Here is a 22,360-nt window from a genome sequence, read left to right as displayed (position 1 = left end):
TTGATCATCTATTTTTTCCACGTTTCTCTGGCAGCTCTAGAACGGTGCCCTCAGACTTGGTTTCTCTGAGGTGCCCTGCTTTCATGACGGAACAATGTGGCCTGAGTTAATGATAGCTTGAACAAATTGCGCTGCGACTGTGTCCGGGCTACAGACATTAATTGGTGCATTATGTGCGAATGCACCTCCTAATGAAGCACTACTTTGACCATATGCCCCCAAAGGCCATTCCTTGCGAGAAAAGCTTTGTTATGCTCCGTGCTAAATGGTTACAAATCTGAGCTCTCCTTTGAAGACTAATATGCAACGCAGCACCAAAAAACTAATTACAGCCCATTGCTGTATCAGGATGACCCTGTACAAATTTACTGTGTATTGTTATGGGAATTGGCCTATTATATGCATCCTAGTGTACTCACAATGCTGTCAACAGCATAATTATAGTATTGTGTTGTCGGTAATAGTAAACTTTTGACCGCAAAAAGGCACCATAAGAGGCAGCTGAGACGATGATACAGTATATGTAGCTCCCTCTGTGTATGTTCCACTGTGTGAGTACGTGTGTGTGTGTGTGTGTGTGTGTGTGTGTGTGTGTGTGTGTGTGCGTGTGTGCGTGTGTGTGTGTTGAAAGAGAGAAAGTGCACTCAGGGGAAAACAGTGTGTCACTGCTGGTATTTTGTTAAGTGCGAATGCATACATAATGTGCTAATATTCAACTCCTGTTGTTTTGCCTGCAAATTTATGCAGACGAGGTGGATCTGTACCTTTCTGCCGGTCTTTGCATAATCTCGCTGTACCTTAGGGTTCCTCCGCGACAGCACTGAAGTGATGAAATCATTATCAGCCGCTCGAAATGGATGAATGTTCCAGACCCGTCTCTCTGTCTGTCACTGTGTCCCGTTGACCAGCTGTAAGGTCATTGCTTTGACAGCTAGAGAACTGGATTTGGTGAAAGTCTAGTGATTGTTGCTCAGCCCTGCAAATCTTATAATGCCGTGAGCAGGAATGCACAGGTAATAGTAATTCCCTAAAGCATAGGCCCTGTGATATTCTATGATAATTAGGTCAATTTAATCATACTAAGTACAGAGTGCCTTTATGAAGTCAATTTTCTTTTTACTTTTGCGTATGATTATGGGTCAATATATAATTGAGGGACTTTATATCTTACATGTATATTTATTAAACTAAAAAAAAAATGTTTTTTATGTTCAGTGTGATCATGTCTTTACAAATTCCATAATTATTTATTATAGAAGCAATTATTTATTAATAAAAAATTATTGGATATCACTAAAATGTCTACTAAATAACTGTTTTTTCAACTGTTACCCATTACAAAAACACCTCTCAAGGAAGTGTGTTAATTCCAGATCACATGACCTGCTCCACATGATGTCATTTCCTCCTGAAGAAAAGCCTGGCAAGACTCCAAGGCTTTCTGAGTTATTTAATATAAAGTAGTGTGTGAGTCAAGTGTGGATTTATGGCATGTCAACAGGTGTACTGCAGTTTCTTTATAAATACTTTCAATTTAGATTTTACTCAAATGTGTATATAATATTTAGTAGAATCTTTCTCTAAAAATACCACGTGGTGTTTGGTTTGAATAAAAGAAATGTTGATTTTAGGCCTGAAAACAGCAAAAATGTCAACCATGATACCTGTTAACTATGTTTCAAAAAATCTTGCAGTTATATATTGACCCTTATATTGATTAGTTGATTACCATCCCACTGGCTAAGCAGACTCCACATTGTGCTGCCTTTACTTGTTTGCATAAAATCAAACAAAGCTGGCATGATGCTTGACTTTAGAATCACGATTACCTTTAGCCGGATAGTGTTGCTTTGGTTAATTTGGTCCTCTGCTCTGTGGTTAAGGAGCTCTTGGACTTTACTGATTCCCCAGTTAGTAGTTTAGCATCTTGGTTACCTGTATCTTAGCTGATTACTTTCTCTTCAGAGATTTTTTTTAAAAATCTGCCCGGTGGCGGGTCACACACATAGCACGTCATCAAAACTTCACATTCAGGGGTTACATTTTGATTTGTGAGGAGGGGAAACCATCGCTCAGTGAGGTCGAGGCTCATAGAACAGGCTGCAGACTGTGAAAATAGACAGTATCTCTTGTCGTTCCAGTGAAACTACACATTGTGTTGTATAGATGTGGATTGTTAACAGTAATAAAGAAATTCTTTCTGGAATGAGATACTGCAGGATTAAATCAATCTAGTAAAAATGTTTGAAAATATCAAAAAAACTAAACTAAAAGCTAAATTCTGTTTTGCTTCATTGCATTGAACCAATGCCTCTAATTAAATCTGTCTAAATAGCCAGATGCTGCTAAGATTCTCATTTTTGTTTCGTTCTGTTTGTTTTATTCCATTTGTTATTTCAGCATTTTTTTTAGATGAAAGTGCAGTTAGTTATTTTGATTATCATTTGCAGTTAATTGATAGTTAAGGAAACATACATAAAAACAGACCCATTTTTGCAGCGATCCAACTGAAGTGTCTGCAGTGGCTCATAGACGGAGTATAATAAAATGTCTTTCCATTATTTATCTGACTGCCTCATTATTTATTTACTTCAGTGATTAGATCAGTTCAGGGCGCTCCGGCTTGTGCCTGGTTGTCTGTCTCTCTGTGCTGCCCTAAGTCAGCTGGGATAGACTCCAACACCCTCTCCTCATAGGATAAAGTGATGGATGGATGGATGGATGGATGGATGGATGGATGGATGGATGGATGGATTTGATCAGCTCCATACTTGCAGTAAAGTCACTACTGTAAACAATGTTGCATTTAAGCATCAAAAACTGTAAACTCTCTGTAGTAACTCATTTTACAGATGAGGAAATGATATTGCCATTCTATAGAGGAAACAATATGTGGGTTTTGGTGAAAATGAAATGTAGCGACACTCCTGATGGTGTTGAGTTTATTGTTGACACGACCACTCTCTTCCTGATGATTTAGATGCGGTGAATCTGTGCACTGCAGCTCTGTTTGCTGTGCATTGAAATGGTTTGACTTAAAAAAGCTTAGTGAGATATCAGAAGATGTAAATAATTAATGAAGTTGCTGCTGCTGTGTCACCTACACTACCGTCCAAAAGTTTGGGGTCACCCAGGCAATTTTATGTTTTCCATGAAAACTCACACTTTTATTCCTGTGCTACCATAATTGCACAAGAGTTTTCTAAGCTAAGAGCTGTTGGCCTGAGGCAGCATGGTGCCTGGAAAAGGTCACATGGACTGATCTCTGGCGGGCAGAACCACAGTGCATGAAGTTCCTTGTCCAGGCAGTGTACTACATTCTGCCCAGCCCATCAAACCTCTCCATCTGGGGCAAAACAGAGTCTCTTAATTGTCTGCAGTGCCCAGGCAGGGGCACTTTGGAACCCACCAGGACTCCTGGCAACTGCACAGGACTGGCAGCTGTCTGTTGACCTGGAGAAACAGCTTAAGTTCCCCCAGCACATTGTTGCAACCACCCTGAGGCCAGACATCCTCCTAGTTTCAGAGGAGATGGAGAACATCATCCTGATGGAGCTGACAGTGCCGTGGGAGGACCGTTTGGACGAGGCCCATGAGAGAAAGAGGACCAAATATGAAGAGCTGGTCATCGATTGCCACAAGCAGGGCTGGAAGGCTAAGTGTATGCCCATTGAGGTTGGCTGCAGAGAGTTTGCAGGGCGATCACTCCACAAAACCTTGATTGCAATGGGCATCACTGGAGTGGAGAAGAGCAGAGCCATCAAAAACATCACAAAGGAAACAGAGAAACCTCGAGGTGGCTCTGGATTAGGAGAGGAGATCCATGGGGGGTAGCAAATGCCACCTGAACACAAGCCGGGTCTGATCAACCATGGATGGGTCGCCTGGGTGAGGGTGTCTGATGTTGAAAGACCCGAAACACCCAAGGACCCCAGGTTACATCACTGATGATGTGTTCAGGAGCATCCAAGAGATGTATTCTATTAATTGCACAAGGGTTTTCTAATCATCAGTTAGCCTTTCAACACCATTAGCTAACACAATGTAGCATTAGAACACAGGAGTGATGGTTGCTGGAAATGTTCCTCTGTACCTCTATGGAGATATTCCATTAAAAATCAGCCATTTCCAGCTAGAATAGTTATTTACCACATTAACAGTGTCTAGACTGTATTTTTGATTCATATAATGCTATCTTCATTGAAAAAAAAAAAGATTTTCTTTCAAAAATAAGGACATTTCTAAGTGACTCTACAGTTTTGAACGGTAGTTTTGAGACCGTTTAGATGGTGCTGCTGTGTGATGCTACATCTGTTTAATAAACTCAAAGGAGAAAAAAAGGCAAAATTCTGCTTGTAGGTGTCAGTGCATGAGTTGGTGATGTGATCAACTTGACAGAATATGATGTTTTGCTCGGTTATCTGTGCAACAAGAGCAGAACAATGTTAACATGAATTTGGGGGTGTAATTCTTGCCACTCAACAAATGTCAGTCCAGCATCTACTAGCTCTGTTTTGGTCTCTACCAACTACAACGAGCCATAAGAACTGCGAGGCTGAATGAAAACACTAAACCAGTCAGCCATAAAACTAAAACAATGAACTGAAAGAAGCTAAAATGCTTTGTTGAACTATAATTTCTTGTGGGTTCATTACACTTCTACAGGCGCACCATGTGCATTACGTATTCGTCGGTCGCAAATTTAAAAAATTCATTAGAGCAGCTTCAAGAAGCCTCATGCAGAAGACTAAAAAAGCAGTCTGACATTTATATGGCGAGGCAATGACCAATGTGAACATCCTAAATATTTATACCAGTTAGATCACTGGCATTCAACTCTAATCCCAGAATAGTGTAGCTGGCTTCAGAAAGCCCAGAGTGGTCAAAGCTAATTTTCTTAATTAAGGACACGTCCCACATGTAGCCTTCCATCATCATTTAACACATACCACATTCATCTTTGAGATTCCATTGAGTTAAATGTGAGCAGTGAAGATCTCAGCTGAGAATCCCGGCAGTCTTTATTGCTCTCTGTGTTTCTAGGAACGGCAGATTGTGTAAGAGTGAGAGAGAAATGACAAACAGCAACCGTATGTGCTGGACAGCTGTCACATATTAAAAGTGTAAATGCAACCTCAGTAGGTGGTTTGAGCAAACTTCTGTTTTGCAAGTGTGAGCTAGTTTATGTATAGCTGCTGATGTAACTAAAAAGCTAAATTTACATCATTTATTTTTCTTTTTGTGTGGTTAGCAGTCACTAAATGGGCTACAGGTGCATTACCACCCATCTCTGGACTAAAGTTGGGTTGACTGAGTGTTTCCAGACAAAATGGTTCTCCTATTTGTACCATAATTTATTAGTAGTATAAGCAATACTGCTAAAAATTCCTAAATGCTTTTTAATTTCAACATCATAGCTTATTTTTTTCTGTAAGAATGAAATGTTTTGAAACATACTGATAATGTATCATTTAACATGTTCTCAGACCTTGTAACTACCATTAATGATTCCATCACAGCTCTTCTGACATCACATGAGACAGACTGCCTCTGCTCACAGCCCCAGGTTGTCTGGCACTGGGGCATCGGCAGTGGGTCCTTTGTGTCCCGTGGTTTGCTGGGTGGGGCCTCTGTGGATCGGTCTTGTTCCCGTGCAACCTGTGGATGTTGCTCAGATTGGAATATGGAGAGTTTGGAGGCCCAATCAACACTTATTGGGCTGTTTGTTGGGTTCCTCGAGCCATTCCTGAATGATTTTTGTAGTGTTGTGGGCCACAATATTCTCCTATTAGGGAGTGTTGTTGCTAATGAGGGGCATGTTTGGTCTGCAGGAATGTTTAGGCTGGTCATATATGTCAAAATAACAACCACAGGAGTGTCAGGACCCAAGATTTCCAAGAGCATTGCGTTGTTATTCACTTCACCCATCAGTGGTTTCAACTTTAAGTCTACTGTGACTTGTATACATTAAAAACTCTGTGTTTTTCCCTCCATAATCTGGATTTGAATCCACAACAGCTTCAATAAGATACTTCCTGTGATTATTTGGTTTGACAACACTGAGCTCATCTTGTGGCATTCTGTTTACTCTGTGGCTAAGAGTAAACAGAAAAATATAAAATCATGTCCTCACTGTACATGATGAGTATTTCAGTTGATTTATTGGCACAACCACTTGTCTTATGCCAGGGTTGTAACACAAGTGTTTAGCATTAGATATAATCTACTCATTGCTTATTCATTATTCATTTTTGCTAGTATATGACATATTTGTTGATAGACCACAGTCTGTGGATGTTGGACATTTATCCTCAGTCTTTCTAAAGCACCTGTAATGTATATTCACCTGTTAATGTATTCCTATTTGCAGGGAGTTCAGCCACTGGAAGGTGAACAGCCTGGCCACAGAGAAGAGAGATTTCCTCAAAGCTCCATTGCCCTTAGCGCCAGAGTTCCTGCGCAACCTGCGGTTACTGGGGCGACGGCCGACCCTGCAGCAAATCAACGAAAACCTCATCAAGAAGTACGGGACCCACTTCCTAGTTTCTGCTACCCTGGGAGGTAAGGAAGGACTGCAGGTGACACACTCGCCTTTCTTCTCGGGTTAGGAAGTGTCGGGACACACCAAAAATAGAGGAGCTACTCATTTTAGACCTCTGAGGAGTTGTAGAGTGTGTTAGTGTAGTGCTGCAGGAGTTAGTGCTAGTGTAGCGCCTTTTTTTTCTTTTCCAAGGGAGAAAGTCAAGTGAAAAGCAACAATAGCAACGATGCACGTGTCTCGCACCTGCGGCATTCAACCGGGGCTGTTTTCCAAAGGTGTAATTTTCTATTCATCCTTCCTGCTGATGAACATTACGTGCAGCTGCAGGAGCAGAGAGGGATTAAACTGACCTGTTTCTTAGCATACTGTACATCTCTCTTTATCGGATTTCTTTTTAGCCTCGATCCCAGAGGAGAGAAGTAATTCACAAAACAGAATCACCAGCAGTATTGATCGTGCGCGGCTCACAAAAACAAGACCGAGACCTGTGTAATGTTCAGAGCGACAACCTCGTGATATTGATATACTGCTGATCCAGGCCACCGCATAGCAAAGCCCGGATATATGGTACATTTTTACACTTGGTTATTTTATTTATTTATTTATTTATTTATTTATTTATTTTTATACGAGGACTTGTAGAGAATTGATAGTGAGTATAAACATCTCTAAGCATCCATTTCATCAGAGTCAGGGCAGGATTTACAAGCCCAGGGTTCTCGGGTCAGTCAACCCTATAATACACAGTGAATGTAGAAAATGGCAAAGGATGCACACTCGTTTAAAAGTGATATAATGGACTTTAAATTATGACAAAACGCTATCATTTGATACCAAAATTACCCATACATCTTCGGCTGGTGGCGTTGACAGAATATGGCCACCAACCCTTCGGATACACACCGTTCACACAGCAGACGGATCTGTTGTTTTTGTCTCCCGTTCCACAGAAACCTAACTTTGCTGCCGCTTATCTTTGGATGTATGCAATGGAGCATCAGTGTGTGGGACGTAGCAGAGATGAATGCAGTGTCAGAGTGATAGTTAGATTTTATATGTAATTAATGGCCTCAACTAAATGGGCAGAGCCAGGCTGAATATTGATTAGATGGTGGCAGAGTGGAAGCCTACATCCCAGATATCTATTTTTTTTGCTCTCTTTTGTTCTACTGTTTCCATTCTAGTCTCACCTGCTTTTTATGTCTGCCTCGCCGGGTACGGTTACATTGATCTGTGAAGTGTATTTTGCTAAACAGTTGAAGTGAATAAATCGATTTAATGATAGTCAAAAATAAGCAGCAGAGCCTCAAAATGGTCATTTTTACACCTACAAAATGAATAGCATTACATTTTTCATCACAGTTGCAGGAAATTATAGCGGGTAAATGTGTGAACGCAAATAAAATGGCAGAGGGTAAATATACTGCACTGTTTTGTGAATTGGTAGTGACTTCAGGCACAGCGCGAGTGTCACGACTAACTAAATACCCATGAATTTCAAGTACTAATATTCACAGTTTAGCCCCTTTTCAATTGAATGACAGGAAGTGGATGACAAAAATTCTGGTTGTTCCTGGTAACTTAATTAATTTTTCCAGATGGGATGTGTAGCCCTTCATAGGGCAAGTGATCATATTTCGTAACTTCTGCACATATTAAATATGGTGAAGTGAAGTCGAGAAGCATAAGGTTTTCACCCAGCCAATCAGCAAAGATCACTCTATGTTACATCATGACATCTGACCAATCAGCAGAGGCCTGGAACCTATCAAACTTTCTCTTTTCTCTGAAGTTGGAAAAAGATGGACTTGTGCCTCGGTCCTCTTCCATATTTGTGTTCAAAACATCAAAACTAACCATGTTGAAGTTGACGAAACTCACATTTTATGGTGGAGTACTCGTGCTAAGTGATGATACATACATTTCTTGGAATGTTTTTCCACTAACGGGCAAGGAACCATATATGGTAACTTCGTTGACCTTGAATTTCAACATGAAAATTAAACATTTTGAAAAGTGTCACAAAAGTAAAAAAATCTTATGTCCTCTGTTGAAATTTGGAATTTTAAAGTATTTCAATGAGCGCCCTCTAAAGGGTTAACCTCTTTCTACCTATTTTCAACAATGCATATTTTGTACAGTTCAGTCTTAATAGTTAAAGCAATGACTAAATTGCGTTACCATTAAGTCTAATAACTAAATATTTGCAGCTGTGGAAGATGTGAAATTCCCAGTGTTGCCAACTCTTATGCTTTCAGGTTAAGACACCTGTTTACTGTCTGTATTACGCTCTCATGCAGCTCTGACAAATCTCAGGCCAAACAAGAGGAAACCTCAAAGCCCCTTCTCTATGAAAAAATGAAAAGTTAAACAGGCTTTCTCTGCACAGAGGGCAAAGCCTGAACATCAGGCTTGTTACGCATTTCGACAGCAATGCTGAGAGAAAATACACAGTGTGCACAAACTAAATTTGCCTCACTCACTTTTCTTTATAATTTCACATTTATTACAAAGGGAAATGTCCGTAAACACAACACTACTGAGATGGAGGTAGAGTTTGTTGCCTCCAGCTGTCTGTAGGTGTTTTTCCTGTGAGTTTTTCAGCATCTGACAGCGGCAGGTTCCCTAAAACAGTGTCCAAACTGAGAGAGTCACTACATTTAGGCACATGGAAGAAGCTCTTTAATTACTTATAAATGATCCCAGATAGGGAGACGGGATCAATCAGAGATCTAACAGCAAATGACACTGTGTACTTTTCTTCGCATCAATCAGGTGATGCGAAGTGATGGAGTCACAGTTTATAAGCTGTAGTCTAAGCACTTGTTCCACAGCTGCCGTCCTCGGCTTGAGTCCTGAGCTCCGTCACAGCTGTTAGGGTGCTGTTTTACTGTAAAAGTCTGATTTGTTTACCAAGATTAGGAAGTTACAGTCCCGCAGCAGAATTTTTGCAGCGGTGACATTGTATGTATGGATGCCTCCTATAACTACACATCTTCCTGAGACCCGAGGGGAAAAAAAAGAATCTTTCATTTTTTTGTGATTCGCACAATTTAGAATTTTCTTAAAAAATATTTTTATTTTAGATTTTACAGCATGTAAGTGGACAACAGAACGATTTTACCATAAAAGAAAAAAAAACAGTGACACTTTTAAATCAAAATAAGCTGACAAGAAAGCAAGAATGTCAATCTGTTTTCTCATGAAACTTTAAGAGACTAAATTAAATAACAGTAATGTAAAATTTCAGAGCTTGAATGAAACATAGTTATAAATTAATTACTTTACACAGAAAATGTTTATTTCTCCAAAAAAACAATGTGTTTTGGGGCTCCTTTTTCCACTCTTGCTAATTGGTTGAATATGTCACAAAATCTGCATTTGAAAATAAATCACAGAACTTACCCTCTACATTGTTTTTTTTTTTTTTTTCTGTATTAAAGAGTAGTCTGGTTTCGAAATAACAGATCCGCAAGTAGGCTACTGTATGTGAGCACTTCAGTCAAGTGAATAATGGCTGTGTTATTGGCAGATTCCGAACAACCTCCTCCACACAATTATGAAAATGTATCTCTGAGGCCAGCATTTTATGGTGAGATACATGAACACACAGGACAGTTTCATAATACATTTTTTTCCTTTTCTTTGACGTAAAGGCTAACATAAAAAAATCTGCCAGTACTGTTGTATCAAATGATGAAAGATCTGGATAGCCTCGGGCGTTCTCACACAGCATGTATGGCCGGCCCACATAATGACCAAGATGAGAAAAAAAAGGGCCTCGGGTGAGCTGACATAACCTGCTAGCTGCTAGGTTATACGGTGGACATAACAGCTTAAACCGCTAACTCCTTTCAGACTTTATAATGTCCAATTCTCCACTTTGTGCTTTGTGGAGAAGTGAGGAGTGTGTGTGCTGGATAATTCACAAGGTAGGACTTTGGAGCATTTCCAGTTTATACACAGAGCCGTGCCAACTCTGACTTTACAAAGTTGGAAAGGTCAGCAGCCATTTAGGTACCAGAGGAGTGACTGACATTAATCAGCAACACTTGTTCACACAGTTTACAAATTTGTTTTGATTTCACAAACAACATGATGACCTTCATATTTGTAGACCATTAGCATTCAAAAATGTAAAAAAAAAACAAACAATCACACAGTGATCAGACTCTTCCAGTTGATCACCTTGCTCAATTAGCCACAAGCATGTTTTGAAAACCCATCAGAGAACATGGAAAAACACAACCTATTATCTTGTTTTTGTCACTTTCAATGCCTTGAATGCCAAATTCAAATGATGCATTATCTGCATCACAGCAGACAAACCACAAAACCACAGCCAGACTGAAGGCCTGCCAAAGAAATGTCAAATCCAAAAACACAATATCACTTCAGTTCCTGCAAATATAGCGTGAGTCTGGCAGCATGGAGCAGCCCTGTGACTTAAATATTACATTCCTATACAACAGGGGTATTCAACTACAATTCAAAGAGGTCCAGTCAAAAGAAATTTATTAAAGCAAAGGTCTGGAACATCTTAATGTTTAACTTGAATTAGTGTGATATATGCTGATGTAACCTCGTAGTTTTATTAGCGTGTGCATGTAATCAATGACTGACTGTCAAATCAAATAAATTCAACATGGATCAAAGACATTTTGACAACATTTATTAATAAATAACTTTTGATATAACTGTACATCTTAAAATAAGTGCTGTAATCTTAAAATAAAGTGCAGAACTTGAAAAAAATAATGACTGAACAACCTGAACCAACTTATACACAACTTTAACAATACATAAATCTCAAAAAATATAAACAATTGAACACTTTTACACTTTTTCCTGTCTTATATCATTCCCCTTACATCCCCTGCTGCTTAATGGGAGAACTGAGCTGCAGCTTGCCCTGCCAGGATTCTGAATCACGGTCTGAATGGTGTCAGGGTCATTCTCAAAAACATTTGGAACTCATTGGTGAATCAGGAACGATATTCAGTTTTGATTATGTTCATAGTTGAGAAAGCTGCCTCACAGCTGTATGTTGAGCCAAACATAGTCAGCATGTGACCACGGTCTGTCCTTCTCTCATCTGTCCCTCACTTCTCAACTGTTGTCTGAATGCAGAGCTGTTTAGCGCCTGGGATGCAGAGACTTCATTGGCTGAGTAGTGTCACGTGGGATGGCTGAACTCGTACGTAGTTGGTCTGTGTGTTTCCTGAGCTCATAACCAATGCCGTAAACACTGGAAAAGCTGCACCGGTAAATAGAAGCGACCTGTCAAATTTAAAATCCCAGATCCGGACCGCAGTCCACCAGTTAGTGACCCATGCTATACAACTAAACTGCATTCCCAATTAGGTTTTGACTATTTTCACCCAGATTACGTTTCTTCACATATACGTTTCTAATCAGCATGTCTTTGTTATAAGCTCTGAGGTAAAGTGTACAAACGGATGCAGAACTCAGAAGACATGGAAAAGCTTTAAAGGATCATTTATTGACACACTCTTTGGAGGTGGTGAGGGAGACTTAGGGAGAATCCTAGAAGGGAGTGTAGCGTCTGGCTGCAACAACAGAGGACTTACTGAGAGTGAGAGCTCTTCAGGAATAAATCCAGGATGATGAAAAGGTTGGATGGCAACGGAAGGCTGGCGGAGGCACTGGTCATGACTTTGGAAAAGAGCAAGTGGCTGAAGTGGCCATGCAGAAGCTGGGGAAGCTGAGAACAGAGGTCTGGAGTTGCAGGTGGAGTTGTGAGTCCGTAGAAGCACACAGTTGTGTCAAGGTTGGCTGATACTACGATGCGCATGGGCAGAATGATCTGGCGGAGAATGGAGGATCAAGCTGGAGTTTTCATGCAGCTGCAGGTTGAGTGGAGCTCAGGTGTGTCCAGTGATTGTTGCCAGGAAGAGGCTGGTCCAACAGGTGCATATATACACAAACCAAGACAGAAAGGGAGAAAGAACACATAAAACTCACCAAGGGAAGGAAACCAAGATCAACACAAGAAAAAGAGGCACAGCTGTGATCGTGACGTCTACCATTTATTTTAGAGCTTCACTGTCTCCTCTTGTTGCGTATCTGTACCCATTGAAGTAGTAACATTACGAAGAATGATTGAAATTTTGTAACGTAGAACCACCACATTTTAAAATAACCAGCAGAACTTATCCTTTACAGTGACACATAGCTGTTTTTCTCTGCCGTAAAAAGTTATCTGATTTCACAATCACAGCTCTGGAAGTAGGCTACTGTTTTTACTGTATGTATGACTTCAATAAAAGAAATAATTCCAAGTATTTCTATTAGCATTTTCCCCATTTCTAAGTCATACATTCACCTACCATGATGCAGAATCCAGACAATCTACCAGGCGCAATTATGGAAACGTATCTCTGCTTCCAGCATTTCATGGTGACATATATGTAAAAACATGACAATTATGCAGATATAATATAATATAAACAATATAAAGTACTATGAAAAAACTTAAAGTATTATCAGGTATACATATACACACAAACTAAGGCAGAAAGTGAGAAAGAGAACAAAAAATAAGGACAAAGGAAAGGACAGTAATGGAAACACAGGGAAAAGAAGCACAGCTGGGATCAGGACAATCTTTGCCATTTATTTTAGAGCTTTGTTGTCTCCTCTTCCAGCCAACTAATCATATGTTAGATAAAGTAGGACTCGTCACCCTGGTAACCCAGCAAATGGAGAAGTTTAAAACCTGTGACACAAAATGTGATATCTTTGTAAACCTAAACAAGTAGCTCTGGGGCACATCTCCACGATACGTTTTTGTTATCAGTCTTCCTTGAAGCTAACTGTAGGCAGCTCAGTGTCACAGACAGCTGGTTATCAACATGAAAGGTCAGTCCAGGGTTTCTGCACCTTGCTCTTAGCATGTTCACAATGAAAGTGTGGTGTTGGCAAGAGGTGACCAAATATGAATGAGTCCAGAGTCTCAAGTTCTCAAACAAAAAACAAACTATCCTAAACTAATATGAGGAGTTTCATAATATAATACAGGCCAAGAGGAACACATCTAATGCAGTTGCAGATTGTCTGTAGAAACATTTTATGCTTTCAAATCACCTGCGACTCAATAGAACTTTCCCCATCACTGTCTGTTCACCAAACTTCATGGGATCTTCAAGGCATAGTGATGACATTTTCCAAGAGGACTGATCGGTCAGTGAACAGGGTTTTAATACATGTTTAACCTGCTCCGGAGAAGATTCAATGTGCAGCATTATACCTCGGTAAGAAGGGAACTGCAGTTGTATCCCTCACACCCAAAAGTCAAACCTGAAGTTACCTCACTAACCCCAAACTGTGCTTCATGGTGCTTTCTCTTTTGCTGAATCCCAACTAAACAGTAACTGAAACTTTGTGGCTCTTTTAAACTGGAAATATTTTGCTGCCACGCCAGAGTTTTACCTTTTAAAGAGAAAATATGTTTCTTTCAAAATGCAAATGAGAATCCAGTTTAGTTGGGTTGCATAAAGGAAATAAGGCCTCAAGCATTTCTTTCTTTATAAAGCCACATTTAATAGAGGATTCAGCCTTTTTTTTGAATAGAACCCACATAGAAAAAAGTATGTTTTTTGAATGAAAACCGTTGATTACAGTGCACTGTGAAGTGATAATAGATGACAAATGTATTGATTGATTACTGATCCACAGGAGAGGAGTCCTTGACCATTTTCCTGGACAAGCAGAAGCTGAATAAGAAGTCGGAAGGCAACAGCAACAGCTCGGTGGTCTCTCTGGAGTTGCTGCATCAGTTGGCAGCGTCTTACTTCACGGACCGAGAGAGCACCTTACGACGACTCCACCACCTCCAGATTGCCACCTCTGCTATAAAGGTACTGCTGAGTCACACATACATGCAAATGTGCTGCTTGTTTGCTCTACATGGACATGTGTTTGCAGTTCTTTAGATTCACAGCAGAGCACCCATCAAGGTAGACACACAAACAGTAACGCCGTCCCTTTGGGATATATTGCTCCTAGCAGCATCTATGATGAATGGTTTTAACATGCAACCCTTTTTTTAAGATTATTTTCAAGATGAGTCGTTGCTCAAAAACTAGATTGAGACAAAAGGAAGCATTAGAAGGCAGGATGGATTAAAAGCACTGCAGTCCACAGAGGAGCTAAAGCGAGGCAAATGTCAAGTTTTTCTAATGTCCCAATGGGAAAAGTGTATTTATGCATACTGTACAATACTGTATTCCATCTGGACTTCCATGCAGACTCGTGTGTGTTCTCCCATGGGTGTGTTTGTGTGTAGTTTGTGTCACATGAAGGTTAAAAACATCAAGCAATTATCATCAGTTTTGTAAAAAAGCTGTTTGATGCAACACAATGTGCCTTCGACTGTTGAATTTCAAGTGGTTTAACGCCTCTTTAAAACACATAAACCACTTCTTTGGTTCATTTTGTTTAGCTACACACTCAACACTTAACTCACCTCGTCACGGCGAACCGTCATTTAGCCAAAAATCCACTGTGAGGCTTTTGCTTACTCTCTTCATCATCGGTTGCAAAAAAACCCACTCAGTTTTGTTGAGAATCCACTCAGAGAAAAATAAATCCTATTATCTCCTCTGCTTGTTTTTACCTTGTTTAAATCCTTTCCCCGCACACCTGATTGGAAGCTAAGCATCATCAAGCAATACATTTTTCACATCAGAACAGATCTGTTGGCTCTCATGCGTTGACAGCAGGTGTGTGGGCGGGTGGATCGTGCTTTCATGCTTCCACTTAAATAGCAAATCTGATTGAAATGAATAATTGCCAAGTGTGAACTTTGTGCATACCTTAAATAAGGTAGCTCATTTCACAGTGCAGTGAAAACACAGCATGCAGCGTGTACGTAGAGGTGCGATACCTGCTCTCAGACCGGTTTTGTTTCCAAGAGTTGCTTTAAAAACCAACCCTGAATTACTTGATCGTTTCCCCACAACCTTTTGAACGGTTGTGCACAAAAACCAAGAAACACAAAGGCGACCTGGACTGACAGCAAATAGCCGTTAACCTTGAGAGAAAAGTTAATATGAGACATGAAATTAAATTTTAATGACTTTTCAACATTTTCGTAGTGCATTAGCTGAAGGAAACCACAGCGAAAACATCGTCTCGACTCACTTTGCTGCAGTTCAGGCAGTGCTCTTTGTGAAAACAGGAAAAACAGATTATCTCTGCATACTTGATAGCAGCAAACCACCACTTTAACATGTGAGCAAAATAACAAAGAAGGAATTTTTTCTTGCTTACTGATGTATGCTAAATATGAATGCTGCATCTTGCTACGACAGAAAGGCATTATCTGGTAAGCCTGAATTAATTATGAACTGAAATCTTCCCCGATTTGATATGTTTGTGTCTGTGGGGAGAGGGAGGCTAATGAGCGAGTGGCGCGCTGAAACAATCATCTTTTCCAAAGAAGTCAGCAAGTGCAGATAAATCAGTAAGTGGCGACCATTTAGATCTGTTTTCCACATCAGTTGGCCTGCTTTTCAATCCATCCACTGATCTTTTGTGAGAGGCACTCGCATACAAATTCAGCTGCACACTGCTGCCCTGAATATTACACAGACATGTCTTTAGTCAAAATATTAAACAGGAAATTCATGATAATTTGTTGGATCCTGCATATTGGAATGGAAATGCAAAGTTATGAATAATAATAATAATGGAACTCCAGGAGTATTCAAAAGTTTTAACATTTAATGTGTTAAATTGTATGCAAAGCAGTGAAAAATAGGGGCATCATTAAAAACTTGGTTTAGTTAGAGATGGATCTTTACAAAACTGTCCCGGATTTATATCATATCACTTCAGTCAGGCCCAGAATTATTGCCTTGCCTTGTGGCCCGGCCTTGTAAAGAAGCTCTGTGTCAAATCTAATGCAAGGATTGAGTAAAAGAGTGATGTAGCAGCAGCTGGAAATCCATGTTTCTGAGACTGTTGTTGGTAAACTGTATTTTCAAGGAAGAAATACTCAACCATAGGGTCGAATGTTTATTTCACTCTTAATGTAAAAAAAAATCGATATGGGCATGTTAACAAGCTAAAAAAGAAAACCACTTATTTTTCACCTGAGGGCACATTTCAGGAATTTGCATTATGAGAATATATCAAGTTATACTTAAAGCCAAGAGATGTGTTGAATTGAATTGTTTGAACCTGACTGCCACATACAGAAAACCATTCTCAACAAGCAGACCCTTGTGAAAGGTAAAATTGTCATTTAAAAATCAAAAAATAAATAAAATGTTTGAGCATAACTCACCAAAAATTGCAATTTCTGTGAATTTCTGTCAGTCTTTGGAGGAAATGGGCATAGGAAATCAAGAAATGCTCTAAAATGCATGAGTAACACCAGCTGTCAGCAGCAAGGACACTCCAATGACTCTTTCAGACTTCCTGTAAAGAGTAGAAAGTCCTCCCATCTACTCAGCCTCAGACATTTCAACACTTTTGCGATTGGAGAAAGTTTTCAGCAAAGGTAACATTAAAATGGCGAGAGATAGATGCAACAGCACAACATTAGGCAGAGTACCAGTGCTGCCCCAGAGGTATGCCAGCAAAGAAAGAAAACAACTTCAAGAGACTTCAACTGAAAGGAAGCATCAAAGAAAATTACAACAAAAATGCTGCTGATGTCTGGTAGAAACACTGTGTTCAAGCACTGGAATAAATAAGGATTCTACATTTGAACAAGTCAGACAGGAAACATACATTTCTTCTGGTCATAGACAACTTGTGTAACCTGATCGTCCTTCTCTGAGGGTCCAAGGGTCCAACATTCAAACATTCAATAAAATGTTCATTGAACTTGAATATCAAAATATCCTCTTTTAGCTCTGCAGACAGGTATGAATCAGAAAATGTTTCCATATTTCTGTAAGTCGTTCTGAGGACTCAAAGTCTGCAAAGGAAGGTTTTCTTTGTCAGTAGCAGGACTTATAAAATGTGCAACTTCGTCCTGGTGGCGTGGGGCAAAGATTTCCAACTCGGCATCTGTTTCAATTTGAATCATTCCCCAAATCTCTCTTCCCATCCATTTATTCACCCATTTTCTGCTGCTTATTTGGGGTCTGCTCACAGCGGCAGCAGGCTAAGCGAGTCAGCCTCAACCTCCAGCTTCCCAAGGCGTTTCCAATCCACATGAGATATACAGCGTAATCCCTTCAGCGTGTTCTGGGTCCTCCCCAGGGTCTCCTGCCAGTTGAATATGCCCAGAAAAACTCCAAAGGGGATTGCCTGGTAGACATGCGTATCAGATGCTCAAACACCGTAATGGTCTTTCTATCCATCAGTCTTATCTGCTACCATGTAGCTAAAAATCAACCTATCAGCTGTCAGGCTGTCAGCCAAACCCACAAATAGTTGGTGAAAATGTTCAGGACACTTTCAACTTTAACACTTATGTGAATCTAGAATTCTACGTGCTGCACAGAAGCACATTATCAGCTAAGTTGGAATTAGATAAGATGCATATGAGTTTGATGCATATGTGTCTGGGGGAATTTATAGACCAAAATCATGCACAATCTACTGAGAACAGCACTCTAAAAATATGGAATACATGAGCATCCATTTGTTGTCTTCATCTTCATCAGAATTTAATTTCACACTGAAGTGACAAAAATCCAACCAAACTGCACTAATTGCTCTACCTGTCCATGACGACAAGAATAAATCTGCTTTTTTTCCACTTGAAGTCTGACAGGCACTAAATAGTCCCGTTCCTTAGGAAGTTCAAACACCCGATGATTTTGCATACCCGCCTACACGAATCACACACAAGTACAAATGCACACGCAACAAATGCATAGCAACTCCTACTTGGCGACTACAAGCCTTTTACATGTTTCTGCTAAATGAGGAAATGAGTATGCAGGCCACCTGCTGTGCCGTGTTCTGCCACATCAACTCATCACCCAAAAGGAAGCGACGCTGAGTGGGATGTACTTGACCTGTGTCCATGTACGCCTCTGGGCTCTGTGTTGCTGCAGCACCAAGCAGGAGGTGGGAGTGAAATACATTATCTTTATCTGCAACGATGAAGTGGAAGGAACTTCCATCACATATCCGGCTTCGGCTAGAGTTCAGTGTCAGTGAGACAAAAAAAATTCTAAAAAAAAGAAAAATATTCTGTAACGTCTGTGGGAAAGAAGAGAGAATCTGGATCTGTGTGATGCAAAGAAAGGCAGCGCTGCAGAAATCCAGAGTCAAAATCAGCAGGGAAATGGCATCAAGACGCTTTACTCCTCTATAAAAGCTCATCATGTGGTAGAAAAAACTATTTTGTACAAATGAACACTTTTTTACTGACCAATATACTATGTACGGTGATAAAAAATAAAAGTTAAAGCATTATATTCCCGAAAAATAATTTAAACTCTAAATCTCCACACCTGTGCTATAACTTTAACCTCCAATAAGTCTTTACGGTGTCGGAATTAGATTTTATGATCTCATATAAGAGGAGAAATGACTTCTGGGTAGTGAATCTAGCAGTTTATATGGCCCATATGTAGTCAGTGTTTGGGATGTGATGGAACACAGTCACAAACTGCACATCACTAATGAAATTTCTTGAAGAATAATTAATCTAAACTAATCCCACGATCCCTCAATATTTCAGTCTGTCAAAATTTGTCACAACTTTCCCACACTGTTGGCGGAACTCAATCCCCAATCCATTTGTTCTGAATAAAGATGTGAATTTTAAGAAATGTGTTTTAAATCAGTAGTTTCTTTAAAAAGAAATGAGTGCACTCCTTAGCTGGATATTAACAAATGTTACTCAGTCAGAAGTAGGTCATTTGTTGGGGACTAATTTCAGATGCAGATTAATACACATTTAGTTTACTTTTGAGTGTTTTCAGCAGCGGCGGCATCAAAATGAAATGCAGTTAGTAGTTTGGGGACAACAGTGAAGCTCTGACTGAGATATATCACAGTCTGATACATACAGAATACTTCCTTGTGGGACACATTTGCTGTTGTTTGTAGTATTTTCATGGAACTTCTTGACATTAACAAATAGATACACCTGTAACATTTATTGCACTTTAGTAGAACAGATTGAACTCTATGCGTGCAAGTTTAGAATTGTTGACAAAACCAAAACATGCGTTCATTTGAAATGTATTTATTGCTGAGGTCTTAGTTAAAGGTGGTGTTATAGTGAACATCATTGTGTCTCGTAAAAAAAATGGCCTTATAGGGGATTTATTATGACCCATCGTTGCCCCAAAACAACACAGTTTGATCAATATTCAAGTGACACCTCCCTCTAGTGGCCATATTCATCATGACGAGGTCAGATGTGTTACAGAGCCACAAAGATGACACAGAGAGGAGGTCAGGGTCGATGGATGGTCAATAAGACATTGGACTTGTGTGCATTTCCCATTTTAAACTGATAGTTAGCATTGATTTTTTATGACCTTTCCATAGGTTTAACTGTGAGTTTATCGTTGTGACTATGGCAATGAAAGTCCAACTAACCTGAACAAACTACTTATTTTACCAAAAGTATGATGTTTTCGTGAACCTAACCAAGTTTTATTTTTGTACCTAAATCTGTACTGTAACATTGACACATCACAAATTGATTAGTTATTCCTTTTGAAGAGTTTGTGGAGTTTATAGCCAGTACACGCCTATTGGCTTTTTGTTTTTGCCATGACACAGGGGCCAGAATTTTTAACAACAGAATCTGATAGAATGCAGCTCAATAAAACGCCACCAGTAATTATGACTTTGATGGTACAATCATCCCAGTTAAACTAAAGTGTCACTGTTTTACTTTAAATGACCAAGGTAGCTTGTTGCTTTACTTTTTCTCATGTTTGAGAAAACCATGGCCAGTTCAAACTGTAAGGAGGCCCTCTACAAAACTTTGCTACTGGTCCTTGACAACTCCTCTAGCCTTTCCTTCTGTCCATTGACCATCTGCCTTGTTGTTTGTCTGTCAGATTTACATGCAGAGACCAACCACGACATGTATTCCAGTTGACACAAGTATTTCGTTGCATCCATTACTTTATGATACCTTTTGATGCAGCGTGTTCATCAAACACATTTTCAGTTAATCAGAATAAAAATAATCCATTGATTTGCATTAATCCCGGTGGTTTTGTCGATCAGTAAAGAGGTGACCGTAATATGAATGCCTTGAATACATGCCTTGAACAGTGAGGCATTACTTGGTTGCTATTAAGACATACTGGATGTTTACTGTCTGATCTTTGGAATATCAAAATCAAAGGTTTTAGGACAGCAGGAAATCACACACTTCTATGTCTGAGAAATGCACAGTGTTGAGTGAGCATTGAAAAACAAAATGGTCCGGGTTGAACCATCCACTCATTGAAGGGCTCTTGGGAGTTTTAAACAAAAGCAGAGGCGGGGGTGGCAGCTCTCAGGTGGATGATTATTGAAGTTCCTCACAGGAGTTACAAAAAAGCCCAGTGTGTATTCAGTGTAATACATCTATCAGCTCTGACGCATTTATGGTTCTTAGATAAAGAGAGTAAAACAAGTGTAGGTGTTGTGGATTTAAATCGTGATAATGCAAACCATAAGTAGCCTTAGATTAAAAAAATATCTACACAAAGTTGGTGCATTAAAGTACAAAACCTGCAGTATCCGCATGTTTTCTTCTTAAGTGAGACTATTGCGTGGCTGTAGCAAAACCCAGCACTGTCAGAAGATGCCCAGCAGGAAACAATAACCCAGCTGGACAGTGTCTGTACTGCTTCAAAGCTGGTGAACCGGTGACTAATTCTGGACATGCCTACTGTGAGCCAAATTGTATTGGCCACACACTTCCTTGTGCATTTTTCTGCAACATTAAGCTCAAAGAATTAACTTAACTTTCACTTAAAAGCTTTGGGGAGATTAAAATGTCATGTCTACTTTCAAGATGCCCCAACCTGGAGCCGTTATGTGAGGCCACCAGTATGAAATGCAGAACTGACTCAAGATGTAGTTCCGCTACTAACCACCAGGAGAAACTGAGAGGAATGCGAACAAACATGTTTCTCTTAGCAAATGCAAATAGAGAACGAATAATAATCTGTAAGGTTTGGATTGTATTGACAACAATTTGGCCACTTGACTGTTTTGGAGAATGAAATTCCAAATAATTTTGGTAATGTGAATTGTTTAAATTCAAAATGAGGAGTCAGCGTACATTGGCGCCATGTTTTCAAAAAGCATATTTCTTGCATTGATCATTTTAAATGTTCATTATTAGTTTGACTGAAAGTAAACAGAGACACAGAGATTTGCTTCTTGGAACAGGCATTTTGTTGCAATGGGGACGTCCACCTAAAGGCTAACTTGCAGCTGATCCATCACCTTGTATATTCATTGTCTGTGCTGTTGCAGGCAGCAGATTTCTATGTTTACATTTACCCACAGTTTTAGCCCCAGTATACACTGTTTTGCTATCTATAAATCTCGACAACAGAGGTGGAATGCAAAGTTATCATGCAAGTTGCACAATCACCACATTAATAGAAGTGTGCAGGGTTGAAATGAAATGGTGACATTTGGTGCTGATTATATAATTTCAGTGCATTGATAGTAAAAGTCCTTGTAGATTACACCCTTAAAAATCAATCTCTGTATGTCAAAGTTACATATTTGAAAGCTTCCTGACAGTAATCCCTTCCTACCCAAAAATGACTCGGATGTAACTCAACATTGTTGGTGCTTGTAGAATGTGTGGATCTACATCATGTCTACCTCACTGACTCACCTCTCCCTACTTGTTGC

The 22,360-nt window shown here is 39.7% G+C and overlaps 1 protein-coding gene across 2 annotated transcripts in view; it reads left to right on the top strand.

Moving 5' to 3' along the window:
- The window catches only part of brinp2 (bone morphogenetic protein/retinoic acid inducible neural-specific 2), a 253,346-nt gene that overhangs the window by 151,697 nt on the left and 79,289 nt on the right, over positions 1–22,360 (top strand). For both annotated transcript variants that reach the window (XM_023261639.3, XM_023261640.3), the window contains 2 exons: positions 6,371–6,561; positions 14,240–14,421. In XM_023261639.3, coding sequence (XP_023117407.1) covers positions 6,371–6,561; positions 14,240–14,421 — 373 coding nt within the window. The remainder of the gene's footprint in view (positions 1–6,370; positions 6,562–14,239; positions 14,422–22,360) is intronic.

This window comes from Amphiprion ocellaris, chromosome 10 (assembly GCF_022539595.1).
Source record: "Amphiprion ocellaris isolate individual 3 ecotype Okinawa chromosome 10, ASM2253959v1, whole genome shotgun sequence".
In the NCBI taxonomy this organism is placed as follows: domain Eukaryota; kingdom Metazoa; phylum Chordata; class Actinopteri; family Pomacentridae; genus Amphiprion; species Amphiprion ocellaris.
This window is presented reverse-complemented; position numbering and strand designations above follow the sequence as displayed.